The following is a 16,539-nucleotide window of genomic DNA, read 5'->3' as shown; positions in this document are numbered from 1 at the left end:
TTAGAGAGAGAGGCTGAGGAGAGAGAGAGAGAGGTTGCCTCCAGTTTGCACCCTGAGTTGGCATCCCAAATATGCACCCCTGCCCGGGATTGAACCTGCAACTTAGGTATGTGTCCTAACCTGAAATCGGACCCACAACCTTTTGGTGTACCAGACGATGCTCCAACCAACTGAGTACCCGGCAAGAATGAAAATGATAAAGCCTTTGAAAAGCACAGAGATGTAGAGTCTAAAGAATGGCAGTTACAATAAGAAACCCTTCTTTTATCTCTTTTCCCAATTCCTTACAAATGGATATTAGGGTGCCCATCCATAAACCTTACCTCAACCCTTCATTTTATAATGTAACTAGAGGCCCGGTGCATGAAATTCATGCATGGGGGGTGTGGGGGAGTCCCTCAGCCCAGCCTGCACCCTCTCCAATCCAGCAATAGGGGGCCCCTCAGGGGATGTCCGACTGCCGGTTTAGGCCCCAACTGGCAGTTGGACATCCCTCTCGCAATCCGGGACTGCTGGCTCCTAACCTCTCACCTGCCTGCCTGATCACCCCTAACCTCTCACCTGCCTGCCTGCCTGATCACCCCTAACTACTCTGCCTGCTGGCCTGGTCACCCCTAACCACCTCTGCCTCAGCCCCCACCACCATGGCTTTGTCTGGAGGGATGTCCAGTCTAATTAGCATATTACTCTTTTATTAGTATAGATGGTTACTGAGCAGTGCATTCTGGGGAACATGGGGAAGTGGCCCTATGACTCAGAGACCAGGGACTCAACAGGAAGCTGGGAGGTCCGGTCTCACTCAGCAGAGGATGGGCCTTGGACCATGGGAGAGGCCTGGACTGTGTTTAGGTCTGAGGAGCCTCCCTCCTACAGGCACCACTTGCTCAGTGGCCTCCCACACACACCCTGACCTGAGTTCAAACCCATAGCCTTTCAATGTACAGGACAAAGCTCCAACCAATGGAGCCACCTGGCCAGGACAGTTATTTTTGGCTTTTCTTTTCTTTTCTTTTACATTTTTCTTTTCTTTTATTTTTTACTCTTTTTATTAAATCTTTATTGTTGAATGGTTTACATAGGTCCCCTTTCCCCCTATTAACCTTTTCCAGTCTACTACCCACCCCCAGGCCCTCACCACCCCATTGTCTGTGTCCGGGGGTGATGCATATATGCACATAAGGCCATTGATTGATCTCTTCCTTCCCACCCACCCTCCCCTGCCTTCCCTCTGAGGCTCCACAGTCTGTTCATGTGTCTGTGTCTCTGGGTCTATTTTTGTTCATCAGTGTATTTGGCTCATTAGGTGTTAAAAGTGCTCTGCTTGTGATCACTTGGGTTTTCTAAAGATGCAGTCACATCACGTACAAATCTTTTTTCTTTTTCCAAATGTACTTATGGACACATTGGGAATATAGATACCAGAAATAGAAGTCTGAATAAGTTGGGAATAGGATGCGTTTTTTTCGTGACGTTGTGTACATGATCCTGTGCTCCCGCCGTGTTGAGAACACCAAGTCCTGTGGCTGCAGGGAGGCTCTCATTGGCAACTCACCCACATAGAGCCATAGCCTCCCTCTCCATCAGCCGCAGCTCCCAGGACAGACGCATGCACCCCTCAGCAGAGGTGGGGCACTTGGTCACATCCCACAGGCTTGCCCCCTGTCACCACCTGGTGGGGCCCACCTTCCGCATATCACCCTCCATCTTTTATTCCTTTTGTGTCCTTTCCACCCCTAAGTTAATGCTGTGTCCTTAGTATGTGGCTATGAGATGTCTCTGTGACTGAGCTGGGAAACCTTTCACATTTCTCTTTCTTTTTCTTTCATCTCAGGATAACTGAGCTCTGCAGTTTGTGTGGAACCAAGGGCCCTGGGAATACAATGCTGAGCCCTCTGAACTCATTTTATTCTTTATTGTATTATTTGATTCCTGGGGTTGAATTAAACACGAAAACAGAAGAAAATATACCCTTAGATATACAATCTGAGTTACTACCTGGAGATTTCCGCGGGAGTTGACACTGAGGCATGAGACACGTGTGTTTATTGGTCAGTTTCCTCAACTACGGAACGAAGGTTGAACCTGCCCCTCGGATCCTTTGGAGGTTTGGATATGATGCATCCAGAGGGATAAACTGGCAGCTTGGAGAGTAAGATGGGAAGTCAACAGACACTTGTTTCCTTTACCCAGACAGAGTTAGAAAAACACAACTCCTTTTATCATAACAGCAGCAAGGGCTATGCCTGTGGGAGGAGGTGCAGGGATCCAGGGCTGCCCCCTTGCTCCTGTTCTGCCCTACCTCCCTCTGTCCCTTCACTGGCCCAGCAGCCTTTGCAGAACCACTCAACTCAGGCTCTGTCCCTGCCCATCTCGCAGGGAGGAGCATGGGCAGTTTCTTGCAGACAGGGAAGCGGCTGTGGAGTAGGGAGGTGGCGGTTTTTCCCCGAGGAGGGTGTTTGTGCTTTAAAGCTGATGCTCTCCGTCCACCTCCCAGCAGGGAAGGCTGAGGGTCGCTGCAGTCCTTGTTGAAGTCTCCGCTCCGGAGCCTCTCACAGCAGTGAGTCTGCGTCCTGGGAGGCTGTGCAGTGGAGGCACCACGTTCCTTTCAGAAGAAACTGAGGATCGATTGGAGCCTGCTGGCTGGGGGGACCAGGGGGTCTGCCTTGTGCCCGCTCCCCAGTCCCCAGTCCCGCTCCGCTGCCACCCAGCCCAGGTCCCCTTGGTTCCCCTGGGGGCGGGGGTGGGGGAAGAGACCTAGAGGTGCTCCATGCACTTCCTGGTGTTGGGTCATCCTTTCGGTCGTTTTTGGACGTTACGGACCCTGGCCTTTTATAATGTAGATTTTATATAAGTTAGTTGGGACATGGTTAAGAAAAGGGGGTGCCACTCTTTGGGTCACCTTCAAGCATATTACGAAGGTGGTTGATAGGCATGGCAACCTCTACATGTGATGCACAGCAGAGATTCCAGATTTCCCAAAATCCTTCAAATGCCACCCTTGTTGCATGCCATTATTCCTCTCCCATTGTTGCCAACTCTTTTCAAAGTGCAGGGCTCTACCCAATCCCTAGTAGCCAGTGCCGCCATGTGGCTGGCTCTTGCCACTGAGACAGGAACAGACATGAAATACACAACTGCCATATCATTTGCTTTAAAGCAGCGGTTCTCAACCTGTGGGTCGCGACCCCTTTGGCGGTCGAACGACCCTTTCACAGGGGTCACCTAAGACCATCCTGCATATCAGATATTTACATTACGATTCATAACAGTAGCAAAATTACAGTTATGAAGTAGCAACGAAAATAATTTTATGGTTGGGTCACAACATGAGGAACTGTATTTAAAGGGCCAGAAGGTTGAGAACCATTGCTTTAAAGGAAATCTGTTTGGGGCTTATTTCTTTTCTGCCCCTGAATCCAGTTGGAATCTGGATATAGCAGGACCCAGAATTGACTGACAGGCAAGGATGGCCAGGGAATGAGATGAAGGGAACCAGGCTTCCTGAATCCCCACCTGCCTGATTGCTCATTTCAGAATTGGAAAAGGAAGCCATGAAGATCCACATTCTTCCTTTTCTCAGTTTCTTCTTGTGCTCACCAGCTGTCTCATGATCTCTTCAGTTTTAAACATTAGGGCGACTTTATCTACTTGCCAAAACAAAGTCTTTTCATGTGTATCATTCCATATAAAAATGCAATAATTCTAGGGGCAGATATGAGACTTATTTTGTAGATGAGGCACTCAGCCTCAGAAGGCTCAGGAGCCCACCCAAGATCAGACTTAGTGGGCCTCTGCCTCCACCTCCACGGCTTTTCTTCTCTCCACGGCCTGTCAGCGCAGGGTTGACAGTAGATGAGCAGAGCTGTTCCTGTAGTAATGAGTTGTGTGTGCCTGGAGGTAGCCAAACATGGGCCAGGGATGTCACAGGAAAGATTTAAGCCCTGGAAAGAGTAGGACTAGATGACCCTTAAAATCTCTTTCAAGGTCTCTCAAATTCTCTGATCTTGAGTGTCTGCAACATGAACATCTTCTAAACCATTTCCCCCCTAAACTTTAGAAGTAAAACATTTCTGAAGGAGCCCATCGCTATGAAGAAGACACTGTAGAAAAATACAAAAAGAATAAAAGAGACCAGTGAGCCATTTGAGAATTCAAGAAAGGCGAATTTTAATTTGCATATAGGCATAGCCCATACCTCACGCGGCAAGTGTTAGGCCAAAGCACAAATCCCTCTGTCGGAATCACAAGTCAGTAGATTTCCAAAGTAACTGGACACAAACAATATGCTTCTCAAAGTAACACATGGGTCTGTCCCTTACACACACACACACACACACACACACACACACACAGAAATACATTTAAGTCTTCTGCAAGAGAGAGATGAGGATGGTAATCACGTGACCTCACATTTAGACAGTACTTTACAGTTTACAGACTAACCCATTTTGTCCTCATGACAGCCCTGTGAGGTAGGCAGCACATAAATTACTATTTACTCCATTTGCAGGCGAGAAAACAGGCTCAGAGAGGTTGCAGCACTGGCCTGAGGTTTCCCAGATATGGATGTAGAATGGGGTCTGGGACACGGGGCTGGGAAGCCTCATCCAGTGGTCTTTCATAACTGCCTTTCTAGGGGAAAGGGAGATGGGTGAGTAAAAGACAGTGGTTCAGCATGTTAAGTAGAATTATATTTTCCTTGAGCAGATGAGATCAGGCACAATCAACCTTAATGTTAAAGTCATGCTGTGTGGCAGCCCAGATAAAGAATTTTTGGAATCATTCATGTATTCATAACTACAACAAAATGGTTGTTTTCTACTTTCTGTTTATCTCTGCCATGCCTTAATATTATGTCACTAACTGAAATGAAGAAATGTCACTAGGTTAGATTTCATTGACTCAAGTCTTATTACCAGGATGCACACAGTAGCATCTGTAATCAAGTCATTATTTAAACTTACAATCTGTTGTCTTACTGAAAAGAAAAGGACTCTTACTCATTTATTTCTTCTGGATGTGGACATTAACTTGGTTCTATTCTTTAGCCATAAATAATAGTTATCATTTTATCCCATTTCAATAGTAGTCAAAATGATAAACTTTATAGGTTGGATTTTTAAAATAATGTTATATACTTTATAATGAAGGGAAATATTTTTTTCAAAAAAAATAAACTCAAACTTTAAAAAGAAATGCTAAATAAAACCTTTTATTTTAAAAGTTAATTTTATTGGGAATAACCCCTCTTGCTGCATTACTCTTTTTAGTTGGGAATTTAAAGGTGGCCCAATCATTGCTGACCAAAAGTCTTGTCTCATATAATACCATGATAGAAGAAGAGGTGTGGTCCATCATCACACACACTTCAAACTGAAATGTAATGGATGTTTCTCTTTCAAGTTATTCACAATTTATGAGTTTCATTTGTTTTTAAGTAGTACTTTAAGATATACTGAAATTTAACAAACAGTAATTGGGACATTGTGTGAGAGCCACTTGAAGCTATCACAACAGTAGTTTAAAATTCCCCTCTTTAAATTCCTTCAGAGAAACACTAAGGAAAAGTGACAACACTCTATTTCATGCCTGAGTCTGTCACATAATATATTGGCCTAAGGAAGAGATTTGTCCCTGTAGCAAAACTGGATGTCTTAGTCAATAACCAATGGAATCCCCTAAAAGCCGCAAAATAGTTTCATTGATAGTATGAAATGTGGGTGTTCATCTGCAAGCATGCAATGGAATTTTACTTCTGATTTTCTGGGTTAATTTTGAAATAATAAAAGTATTTGCTACTTCATTGTTAGAGGCTGACTTCCCATCTCCTCTTAGAAATGGGTCTCATATAATGGGATATAGGCAGACGCAGCGAGAGTGCAGGCTCCAACAATACACACGAAGCTTGCAAAGCAGAGAGGATAGGTGCTGTAACAATTGGAGGAAACATCACAAGTTGCTCTTGGAGATTTTAAATGTGACTAAATTGAGGCTTTTAAAATGTGCACTCCTATCCTATCATTTCAGTGGCTCAGAAATGGTGCAGGTCATGAAAAGGAACTCCCTTGGAGGCGGGGTTCTCTCCAGGATCCAGCAAGGCTTCAGGAAGCTGGAGGAACTTGGAAAGCTCAATAAAATGCTAAAGGTCAGCATAGCAACTGGCAGTGCCCATTGCTGACCACTGGGGGGCGCTTCCAACATTCTGCAGGAAATAAACATGAAAGCTTTGTCACTACTTGAAGAAAAACTGCATACCAAAAGCGGGGGAGAACTTAGAAATTGCTCTATCACCTATTTTCTTTAATAAGAATGGCTGCAGTGGCTCTGGAACATATGAGTCAGAGAAATACGGCTCCAAACTTCCAGGGAAAGCACACACAAAACCACCCCCTCCCCTCCGGAAGACTTTGGGGACTCCAAGGCAAAACTGAAGGCATTAACATTTCTAGGAGTTATTTTGCCTGAAAGTACTGTGTGAGGTCCTTTCACTGATTGTCCTGGTTTTCACTCACCTTCCAAGACTGTTTTTGAGTCAAGAAAGTTAACCTTTACTTTCTTTTCTTATGCAAGACTTTGAGGTGCTTGGTGCAGTTGACACATTAGTTCAAGCCCTCAGTTTCTGAACACTGAGAAATACATTGCAAGTTATGCATTGTTAGGATCCAAACAACCCATGCTTTTTGTCATGCATCAAGGTGCTTCAACCTCTTAATTGAAACTAAAGAGAACAAACAAGCAACTTTCTGTAAAAAAGAAGAAGAAAGCATCCATAAGTAACCCTCCTTGGGCTTAGTGCTACACTGTTGGCTAATATGAGCTATTGAAAATATTTTTGGAATAGTCTCAAATATTATAAATATTTTCTTTTACTTACTTGATATTTCAATATATAGTTATGTACAGAGATGGCCCTTACCATGCAGGAAAAATGTACACTCTCCATCTCTATGGTACATTATCAAAGCTGGCCCTTCCACCAGGTTTTATGAGCCAGCAAGATGGAAGTTAGTCAGCTAATAGCTCTAACAACATAATTAAAGTGCAAAGAAAGAGGGAAAATAGCCAGACAGATCAGTTTTGTTCATTGTCAGCATCGATACACTTCATGCCTCGAAGTGAAAATATCAGGTGCAGTAGGCTCAGACAACAATAACCGTATGTTTTTTTCTTTCCCTTCTTTTACAAAGCAGAGGTCTCCCTGAGAAGAGGAGAGGGAGGTAAACATGAGAGAGCCCCATTTCTTCAACAACTGACAATCCTGGGAATAGCAAGGTCACTTTTCCCTCGCAGGATAGCAGTACTACCCCCAGCAGTTGGTTTTCTGATATAACAGTTGTTGAGTGGTTGGACCCTTTTTTTCCATACACATACAATATTTCCACTCAAAAATATAAACATTTAAAAACAAAGATGGCGGGGGAAGAACTCTCTACCAAGTGCATGTGGAAGTGTGGGTTTTAAAAAGAAATTCTCACTAACCAACTTTTAAAACAATACAATCAATCTCCAAAATGAGCCTAAAAATGGTTTGTGTACATCAGAATGGATTCCCACATTACTGTGAGGGGGAAGGAAGAAAACCAGCACAGCAGGGTGCAAGGACTTGTAAGTGCTATGCCGTTTCACTTAGCATTGCAACCCACTCTTCCCCACAGCGCGGTGGCCTCTGTCTTATTCCACAGTTTTGCCGGTTGAGGTGCGTGGGCACCTTTTGCAAACTCTGCACCTGCCCCTCCAAGGGCGTTGGCTTCTCGGGCACCACAGCCTCAGGAAGAAGCCCCCACCCACCCCACGAAGCCACTGGCTGGGATCCTCTGGGGCACAGCCTGCTGAGTTTTCAATTAAAGAAATGTTATGTACAAACGCACTTGACTTTATCATATCCTTCCTCTCCTGTTACCTAAAGACTGACAAGGCCGTTTCCGAACATGCCGTTATTCCTCCATGCGCTGAAATCCATGCACATGCTGTAGACGGAAGTCGCTGATGCCAGCCCATCCCTACACAGGAAGCCTGGGCTTTTCTGGAAGCTTGTAACAAAGGAAATGTAACGGAGGCAGTGAAATCCCAGGAGAAGATGGGTAGGTGTGCCCAGCCCAGCGAAGTGCCAGAGAATCATCAGAGGCCTTGTCCAGGAATCCTCATCCCCAAGTTTGAACAGAACTTGGGGCACAGTTTGAAATTTACCCTCTTACCTGTGTCATTAAAATGGCTACCACAACTCCCATAGTACATTCCCTTTCTGCAGAATGTGCCACCGGCTTTACCAAATATCACTCTTTTCACCTTCCCACCCAAGTCTGAAGCATCTGTCTTTGACCCCAAACAGCTGGCTTCCCTCACTGGAGACAGAATCCAGTTACGTTCTGTCTTCCATGGACAAAGGAGACCTGTTTTGGTCTCCAGGCCCCATCCTCACGGTACTGTGGGAGGCATGGCATGCACAGTTCTGTCTGTCCCCCCTTCCATGAAAATTCCCCGGACCCAGGGCAAGGCCAAATCTTCAAGCAGGGAGCCGAGGTTCAATTTTCAGTGACAGCTCATACAGTGTATCTTCATCTATGATGAGGGTTTTGTCCAGCAAGTACTGAGTGACCTGAAGAAAAAAGGAAATCCTAGCTGTAAGTTTTTTCAGAACGCTGGTATGTTGCATTTTTCTGAATAGAATCTGGCAATTCAACATATTCTCGTAAACATTTAAAAATTTACATAACTAAAAATTATTGATATACTCTCAATGTTAAAAAATAAAATCAATGAAAGGATTAGCCAAAGAACATATAGGCATAACCCATAGACACAGATAGTAGTATGGTGATGGCCAGAGGGAAGGAGAGTGGGGGCTGGGTGGAGGTGGGCAAAGAGAGGAGAAATGGGAACATATGTAATAGTGTCAATAATAATAATAATAATAATAATAATAAAACCAAACATCTCCCAACTCATTGGGCTCTTTCCTCAAGAGGCCCACTGTTATCATTTGGTTTGTATTCTACTGCTTGAATTTTGACTTTTTAAACAATTGCCTTTTGTCATGCAGAAGTTTTTTAATTTGATGCGGTAACATTTATCAAGCTTGTCTTTTGCAGCTTTGCATTCTGTGCTTAAGGAGGTCTTTCAAATCTAAAGATCATAAATATTTTCTCCTATATTTTATTAAAATCATTTAATGTTGCTTTTTCTATTTAGGTAATAAACTCCTCTAGAATTTATTTTTGTGAATGATATATAAGATGCAGAGGCGAAATTCCTCATTTACTGAATGGTCCATTTCTTTCCAGCACTTAAAGAAAGCCTCCTTTATGCCATACTAGAGGCTGGCCCTCGCACCCCTGGCTTCCTCCGGAAGGTTATCTGGAAGTCTTTCCTCTGTTCAGCCATTCAGTCGATTTGCATATTATGCTTTTATTATTATAGATTAGATTTTCATATAGATAGAATATGCATCTAGACTTTATCCTGCTCCATTTAATGTGTATTCCTGTACCTGTATAATCCGTTTTTTAGATAATCCTTTTTAAAATATCCTCACCTGAGGATATTTCTTTCATTGATTTTTAGAGAGTGGAAGGGATCAGGAATTGACCTGCAATCCAGGTGCATACCCTTGATTGGGAATCGAACAGGAGAGCCTTTCGGTCCTCAGGCTGACACTCTAACCACTAAGCATACAAACCAAGGCCCATATAATCCTATTTTATTCACTATAGTTTAGGACATGTATCTGAATCTGGTAAGGAAAGCTCTCCCTTACTCTTCTTATTAAAAAAAAAAACAAAAAAAAAAAACAACACAAAAAACAAACAAAAAAATTCTTGTCTGTTTTTTGCCTATCTAAGCTTTCTTATTAGTTTTAGGATAAGTTTGTCAAGTTCCAAGAAATAGTAGGGAAAACTGGCTGTAAGTTATATTGGAATATTCTGTACTACCTTCTCAATGTTTCCGTAAAGTTAAAACTATTCTAAAAAATTATCACTTAAAAAGGTAAAGAAGGAAGAAAGGAAGGAAGGAAGGAAGGAAGGAAGGAAGGAAGGAAAGAAGGAAGGCCAGTTGTGGCTGGGATGGAGAGAAGAAAGGGTAAAAGGGGTATATGATGTGAGAGGAATCTTGAAAGATGAGTAGGGACCACATAACGCAAGACTTCTTGGACATAGCAAGGTCTTTTTCTTTCTTTATCCTAAGAGCAATGGGAAACCAGTAAAATCTATACTAATAATAGAGGAATATGCAAATTGTCCAGGATGCCGTCACAGTAACAGTAACGGCCAAACAGCAGGCTGCATGGGGCGACCAGGCCGATAGAGAGGGCAGTTGGTGGCAACCAGGTAAGCAGGGGTGGCAGTTGGGGGCGACCAGGCCAGCGGGGGGGGGGGGGGGGGGGGGCAGTAAGGGGCGACCAGGCTGGCAGGCAGAGGCAGTTAGAGGTGATCAGGCTGGCGGGGGGGGGGGGGGGGGGCAGTTAGGGGCAATCAAGCAGGCAGACAGAGGCTGTTAGGGGTGATCAGGCAGGCAAGCAGGTGAGCAGTTAGAAGCCAGTGGTCCTGGATTGTGAGAGGGATGTCCGACTGCTGGGGATCAGGCCTAAACCAGCAATCGGACATCCCCCGAGGGGTCCCGGATGGAGAAGGTGCAGGCTGGGCTGAGGGGACCCCCCCCTTCCCATGCACAAATTTTGTGCACCGGGCCTCTAGTAGTTTATGAAAGTTGAAGACATATTCTATTTTGTGTTTCAAAGAGTTCTGTCCAGCTGTAATTTATAGAATGGATTTTGCATTCGAGAGTGAATACAAGTAGACCAGGTAACAGATATTAGTAGCTTGGACCAGGGGTGGTGGTGATGTAGACAGATTCAAGAGAAATATAGGATGTAAAATCAATAGAACTTGATGATAAATTGGTGTCTTTTGCCTTATTTCTTTTTTTAAAAATCAGACTTGCCAAAGATTTGTCTATTTTATTGGTCTTTTCTGTGACACAGCTTTTGGTGTTATTGATCAACCCTACTGCAGTTTCTAATTCAATAATTTCTTCTTTTTTCTTTATTAAATTCTCTTACAACCATAATATTACCTTTGGCTGATGGTCTATTCGATAGGATGTCTGCTGGAACTGGCGTATCTCTCTGACGATGTGTGATATCTAACAAAGAAACAACAACAGAAGCAAAAACAAAGTATTTCCTTGTGTTGCAGCACATTTTTCTGGGAGCCCAGCCCAGAGTAGTTAGTCACTTCCTCAGTGAGGTATCTGGAGCTCTGCCCGATCATTCCCTATGCGCAGGGCTCTCTTGCCTTTCAATGAGCTATAGGAAATGCTAACAGCAAGGAGATACTGAATTCACGATCAGGAAGCAGAGGCAAGCTCTGGATGATTTTGTCCATGTGCTCCTTGCTTCTGAGGTTGGTGCTCAGAACCTCGTTGTTGAGCAAGAAGCCTTCAGCATCTATCACTGGTCAGCCTTAGGCAGCCATCCCAGGAGCTTTATTGACCACCCGCTTTGCTCAGATTGCAAGCTGAAATGGCTCAGCTGAAAATCTCAATTGGCCAACATCAGGTGTTAGATCCAGTGTCCACCACCTCGTCCACTTCGAGATTAAAAAGCAAGCAGTGACTTTCATGACTTAGCCTCTTCTCCATAAGCCAGTGAAGTCATTGAAATGGGCTGATTAGGAAATTATCACCTACCATCCTCATTTTGGAGAAATTGACAAGGCCTTCCTCAGTAAAGTTTGGTGTTCCTTCTTCAATAAATGCCAGGTCTGTCAGGTACATCCCCAGATAAGGAACGGCTGGAGGGTTACAACTGCAAGACCAAGAGGAGCTGTTCCCATGCTCGTTCACACACATGTCGGTTTCCCTCCCCAGTTAAACAGGAAGCAACTATGCTGCTTCATCCTGAAGAATAAAGTCTTCTAATTCCATTTTCAAAAGCATACTTACGGTATACAGAGTATTTTTTTTATTGTGATGAAAAACATATACAATTTTCCAACTTGTTTTTCAATTATAGTTCACATTCAATATTATTCTGTACTAGTTTCAGGTGTACAACATAGTGGTTAGACAATCATATTGGTATGCAGAGTTTTAAATACATCTTCTCACGATAGAATATAACACAAATTACAGCCCATGCTTTACTATGTGTTTGAGACAATGTTCAAACAACAGGATAACTTATAGACAAATACAAACTATTTGCTAACAGTGCTTGTTGGCAGTATTTGTTTACAGTACTGTAAATTGGCCACACTCCTCTGAGGGGTAAACGCAGGTAGGGAATCCTTAAGCCCTCACCTCATTAAATTGCTAACACTCAACCTTGAACAGGGTGGGAAAAATCGCTGTGATTAGAGGTTGTAAACTGCTTTTCTGTTTTAGTTAGTATTTAATTGTACAGATGTAATTAATGTTACGACTGCACACTAAAGTGAGACCCTGTTCGTTTTTTTATTTGTTTGTTTTTTGAGGAGGGTTACACTGGGTCTTCTCAGAGTCTAGAGCTGAGAACATGGGCCTTTGATCCAGAGAGAAGTGAGTTTGAGTTCCAGCTTGACCACTTACTAAGTGATGCTGTCCTAACTCTCTGAACTAGTTTCCTCATCTGTAAAATGGAGACAATAAAACATATGTTTCTAGCTAGTTGTGAAGTCTAAATAAAACACATCAAGCACTTAGCATGGAGTCTGTTACTTAATAACTATTCAGTGAATAGTTATTGTCCTATTGTTGTTGTTGGTGGTGTCACTAGGAGTCTTTCTTTAACTTTTGGCATCACAGGACCTATGTGCAGATAGTGAGAAAACCAGCTGTAGAAGATAGATTTCTATTCTATTCTTTCTATTCTATTCTATTCTTCTCCTTCTTATTCTCTTTATTCTCCTCTCTCTTTCTCTCTCAGCAGTGAAAGATCCAGCAATAAAAGGCCCAAAATAGATAACAATAATCAATAGATACTGGAACATTTACATTTTAAAAATCACAGGATATCATTGCACTTAGCTTAAGAAATATCCAGCCCTAACCAGTTTGGCTCAGTGGATAGAGGGTCAGCCTGCGGACTCAAGGGTCCCAGGTTCGGTTCAGGTCAGGAGCATGTACCTTGGTTGTGGGCACATCCCCAGTGGGGAGTGTGCAGGAGGCAGCTGATCGATGTCTCTCTCTCATCGATGTTTCTGACTCTCTATCTCTCTCCCTTCCTCTCTATAAAAAATCAATAAAATATATTTTAAAAAGAATTTTAAAAAAAGAAATATCCAATCAAACTTTATATAGTAAATCATGGTTTGATTTACTGTGGTGACATTTTTCTTCTTTCTGGAATACTCTGCATACTGTGAGTATATCTATATGACATTTACTATATGCACAGTATTCCAAGTGAAAAGGAAAATCAGAAAAATATGTAGATGATGGAAGCTGTTTCCTATTTGTTTTTCTTTACAAACCAAAGTAGGAGGTAGGCCTCTGTCTGTATACTATATAAATTATTTAAATATATTTATAAATTATGGATAATTTAATAAAGATATACATACTTTTTAAGGGTTTCTCTGAGATTTTTAAATCTTCCTTCAGATGAAACAGTCTTCTGAAGTTTGTCCATTAGAGCTTTTGTCTAGAAAGAAACAGATGCCTTAGTATATCATGAAATACTCCTATGGTTTGACAAGAGTTACCAAAAGATGCTCAGTTCTCTTCCACAGTGGCAGATTTCTGTGATGGGATATAATTTTCAAAGTATTGAGATGAGGTATTATATTTAAATTTGATGTGGAAAAAAAAAACATGTGGAGAAGAAAAAGTGACTATACCACTCAGTTAGCCAAAAAGAGAAGAAAATGTGTAGAAAGTGAAAATAGCAATGCACGAGAAAGTCTGGGTCTTAAAGGACTGACAGGCACATGTTGAACAGAGACTATTAAAGGCGAAGTCCCATGTCAGGGGGTTTCGTGATGAATCTCTTTGAGTGTTAATTTCCAAATCATCCAAGTACATATTGGTTGATTGGTTATGGACCTACCAATATCCTCTCCTCCAAATCCTTTTTTTGTGTGTGTGGTCATCTTCATCAACTTGTTAGAAAAATACAATTGATACTTACCAAGAAATGGAATTGTTGTTGACATTGATCTGGACTTTCATGGCACATGGGAGGAAAAGAGGGTGGCCCTTGGGGATGATGATACACACTTGGGAACACCCGCATCCAGGCAGCTTGGCTGGGAAAAGCACTAGGAATACCCGGGTGGAGGCTCCTCAGACTACCCTATCCCATAAGCCTGGAGGGGCTCTCCCAACACTGGCCAACACCCATGGAGAAGGCCAGGAGGAAAAGCAAGAGGAATTTGTGATTGAAGTTATCTGAATGGAAATGACAGGATGAGCATGCTGAGAAAATTAATAAAGCTCTATATCTGTACCTCTAAGTCATCACGCCGAAACTTTACATTTACTACATGAATAACAAAGAAAGAGATGAATGTTGAGGCCCCTCATCCCTGGTGTTTGGCCCTAAGGCATTTGCACCCTTACTTTGGGGGAGAGAGAGTGTTCACTCGACATCACTTGAGATCAGTGAGCCCTCTCTAAATAATTCAGGAAAAAACTCCTGTCAACCACATTGTTTGAGGTTATCCCCAAATATGTCATAATGAACGTTTTGGATTGTATTTTCTTTTCTAAATGAACCATTTAGAAGTGCACTGAGTGGAATCAATTAAGTGGTAAGAACACAGTAATTACCCACATTGGCACCTTTCTTTGGCAACTGAGCTGCTCGTTTCCGTTAATTTTTTCCTAATTAGTAATATTTATCTTGGCTCAGGTCTCCCAGCCTCTCTGCAGCAGGATGTGTCACACGCTGATGCTCACCTGCTTGGACACCTTGGCCCAGGTCTTCTTCAGCCGGTAGATGGCGGTCCTGTTCAAGGCTGAGGTGATCTCCAGCATGCCGTTGTAGTTGTGCAGGCATCGGCAAATGTCTGCCACTGCCACCCACTTCTCAATTGCATTGGCACGAGAGCTGATATCTGCATAATTCATGATCTGGGAGGCCACCAGGTTACTCATCTGAGACAACGGGAAAGCCAAAAGAGGCAGCTAAGAGCCAAGGTAATGCATTCAGGCCACATACTCGAGTTACCTGCAGAAATGTCAGGAAAGCAGGTACCAAGGGGCATGGAGACCATAGTCCAGATTTAGACAACTTTCTGGAGTGACTTAAGTCTATACTGATACTAACAAACTAACGAGCACCTGTTCACCCTCAGAGGGAAGAGAGGCAGTGCTTAGAATCAGCTTGTTGAGGAAGAGGTGACTTAGCTCATCTGTGATTTTGATGAAGGAGCCATTTCCAACAATTATTGAGGAAATGGAATAGAATGAGCTAACCCCTGAGGAATGGCAACCTTTGCAGATCATGGGTCTCCCTTCTAGGGGGCTCTCCACATGCTCCTTGCCTCCTTTGGTGTGGAATATTCACTCTAGGAAGCCTCAGTTATCACAGAGAAAGAAGACACTTTACCCCCACATTGTCTCTAACCCAGCCGTGGGCAAACTACGGCCCACGGGCCGGATCCGGCCCGTTTGAAATCAATAAAACTAAAAAAAAAAAAAAAGATCGTACCCTTTTATGTAATGATGTTTACTTTGAATTTATATTAGTTCACACAAACACTCCATCCATGCTTTTGCTCCGGCCCTCCGGTCCAGTTTAAGAACCCATTGTGGCCCTCGAGTCAAAAAGTTTGCCCACCCCTGCTCTAACCTGATCAACTCTCAAACCAGAAACACTTCAGTGAAATGGAAGAGAGAATATTTTCTCCTTCCTATCTTGTTGAATTTTTTCCCACCAGCAGAAAAAGGACCTATACTTTCAAGGCTAAGCACTGTAATTCTTTTAATAAAAGCCAAGGGAAAAAGAAATAGCTTAAGAAGCTCAACACAGCATATGGAAAGGAAAAGGGCAGAATAGGATTGATTGCTAAAAAGAGAATATGTGATCTAATATTATATCTGTACTAGAGGCCCAAAGCATGAAAATTCATGCAAGAGTAGGCCTTCCTTCCCCCGGCTGCCAGCACCAGCTTCCCTCTGGCACCCGGGACCCAGGGTTCCCTCCTCCGGCCTTCACAGGCACCCAGGACTGGGGCTGGCTTCCCTCGGGCTGCCTGCAGGCACCCGGGACCCAGGCTGGCTTCCCTCTTGCCCCGGCTTCGTCAGGAAGGATGTCCAGAATGATGTCTGGAAGACATCTGGTCTAATTAGCATATTACCCTTTTATTATTATAGATACTAAATCTGACGGGTACAGGCATTCTTTGATGATTTTGTAACCCTTAAGATCTTTTTTTTTTTTTTTTGAGATTTTGACGGAACATTTATTAAAGCTGGGGATAATGAAAAAAGAACTAGGGCTTGGGGTAGATATAGTGCCTCAGAATTATTAATATGCATATTCATTAAAATTTTATTTTATATTGAGCACCTACTATGAACCAGGCATTCTTTTAGGTGCTGGAAACAGAAGGACATAAA

General features: G+C 43.0%; 1 protein-coding gene across 4 annotated transcripts in view; it reads right to left on the bottom strand.

Annotated features, from left to right (window-relative positions):
- Positions 1–4,142: 4,142 nt before the first annotated feature.
- The window catches only part of RASGRF2 (Ras protein specific guanine nucleotide releasing factor 2), a 186,249-nt gene continuing 173,852 nt past the window's right edge, over positions 4,143–16,539 (bottom strand). For all 4 annotated transcript variants that reach the window (XM_070412262.1, XM_070412264.1, XM_070412265.1 and 1 more), the window contains 5 exons: positions 14,875–15,072; positions 13,539–13,618; positions 11,686–11,803; positions 11,071–11,139; positions 4,143–8,596 (listed from right to left, as the gene is read on the bottom strand). In XM_070412262.1, the coding sequence (XP_070268363.1) occupies positions 8,504–8,596; positions 11,071–11,139; positions 11,686–11,803; positions 13,539–13,618; positions 14,875–15,072 (558 nt within the window). In that variant the 3' untranslated portion in view covers positions 4,143–8,503. The remainder of the gene's footprint in view (positions 8,597–11,070; positions 11,140–11,685; positions 11,804–13,538; positions 13,619–14,874; positions 15,073–16,539) is intronic.

The sequence above is a fragment of the Myotis yumanensis genome, unplaced genomic scaffold (assembly GCF_028538775.1).
Source record: "Myotis yumanensis isolate MYYU_CA2020_CCGP unplaced genomic scaffold, mMyoYum1.0.hap1 SCAF_4, whole genome shotgun sequence".
In the NCBI taxonomy this organism is placed as follows: Eukaryota; Metazoa; Chordata; class Mammalia; order Chiroptera; family Vespertilionidae; genus Myotis; species Myotis yumanensis.
This window is presented reverse-complemented; position numbering and strand designations above follow the sequence as displayed.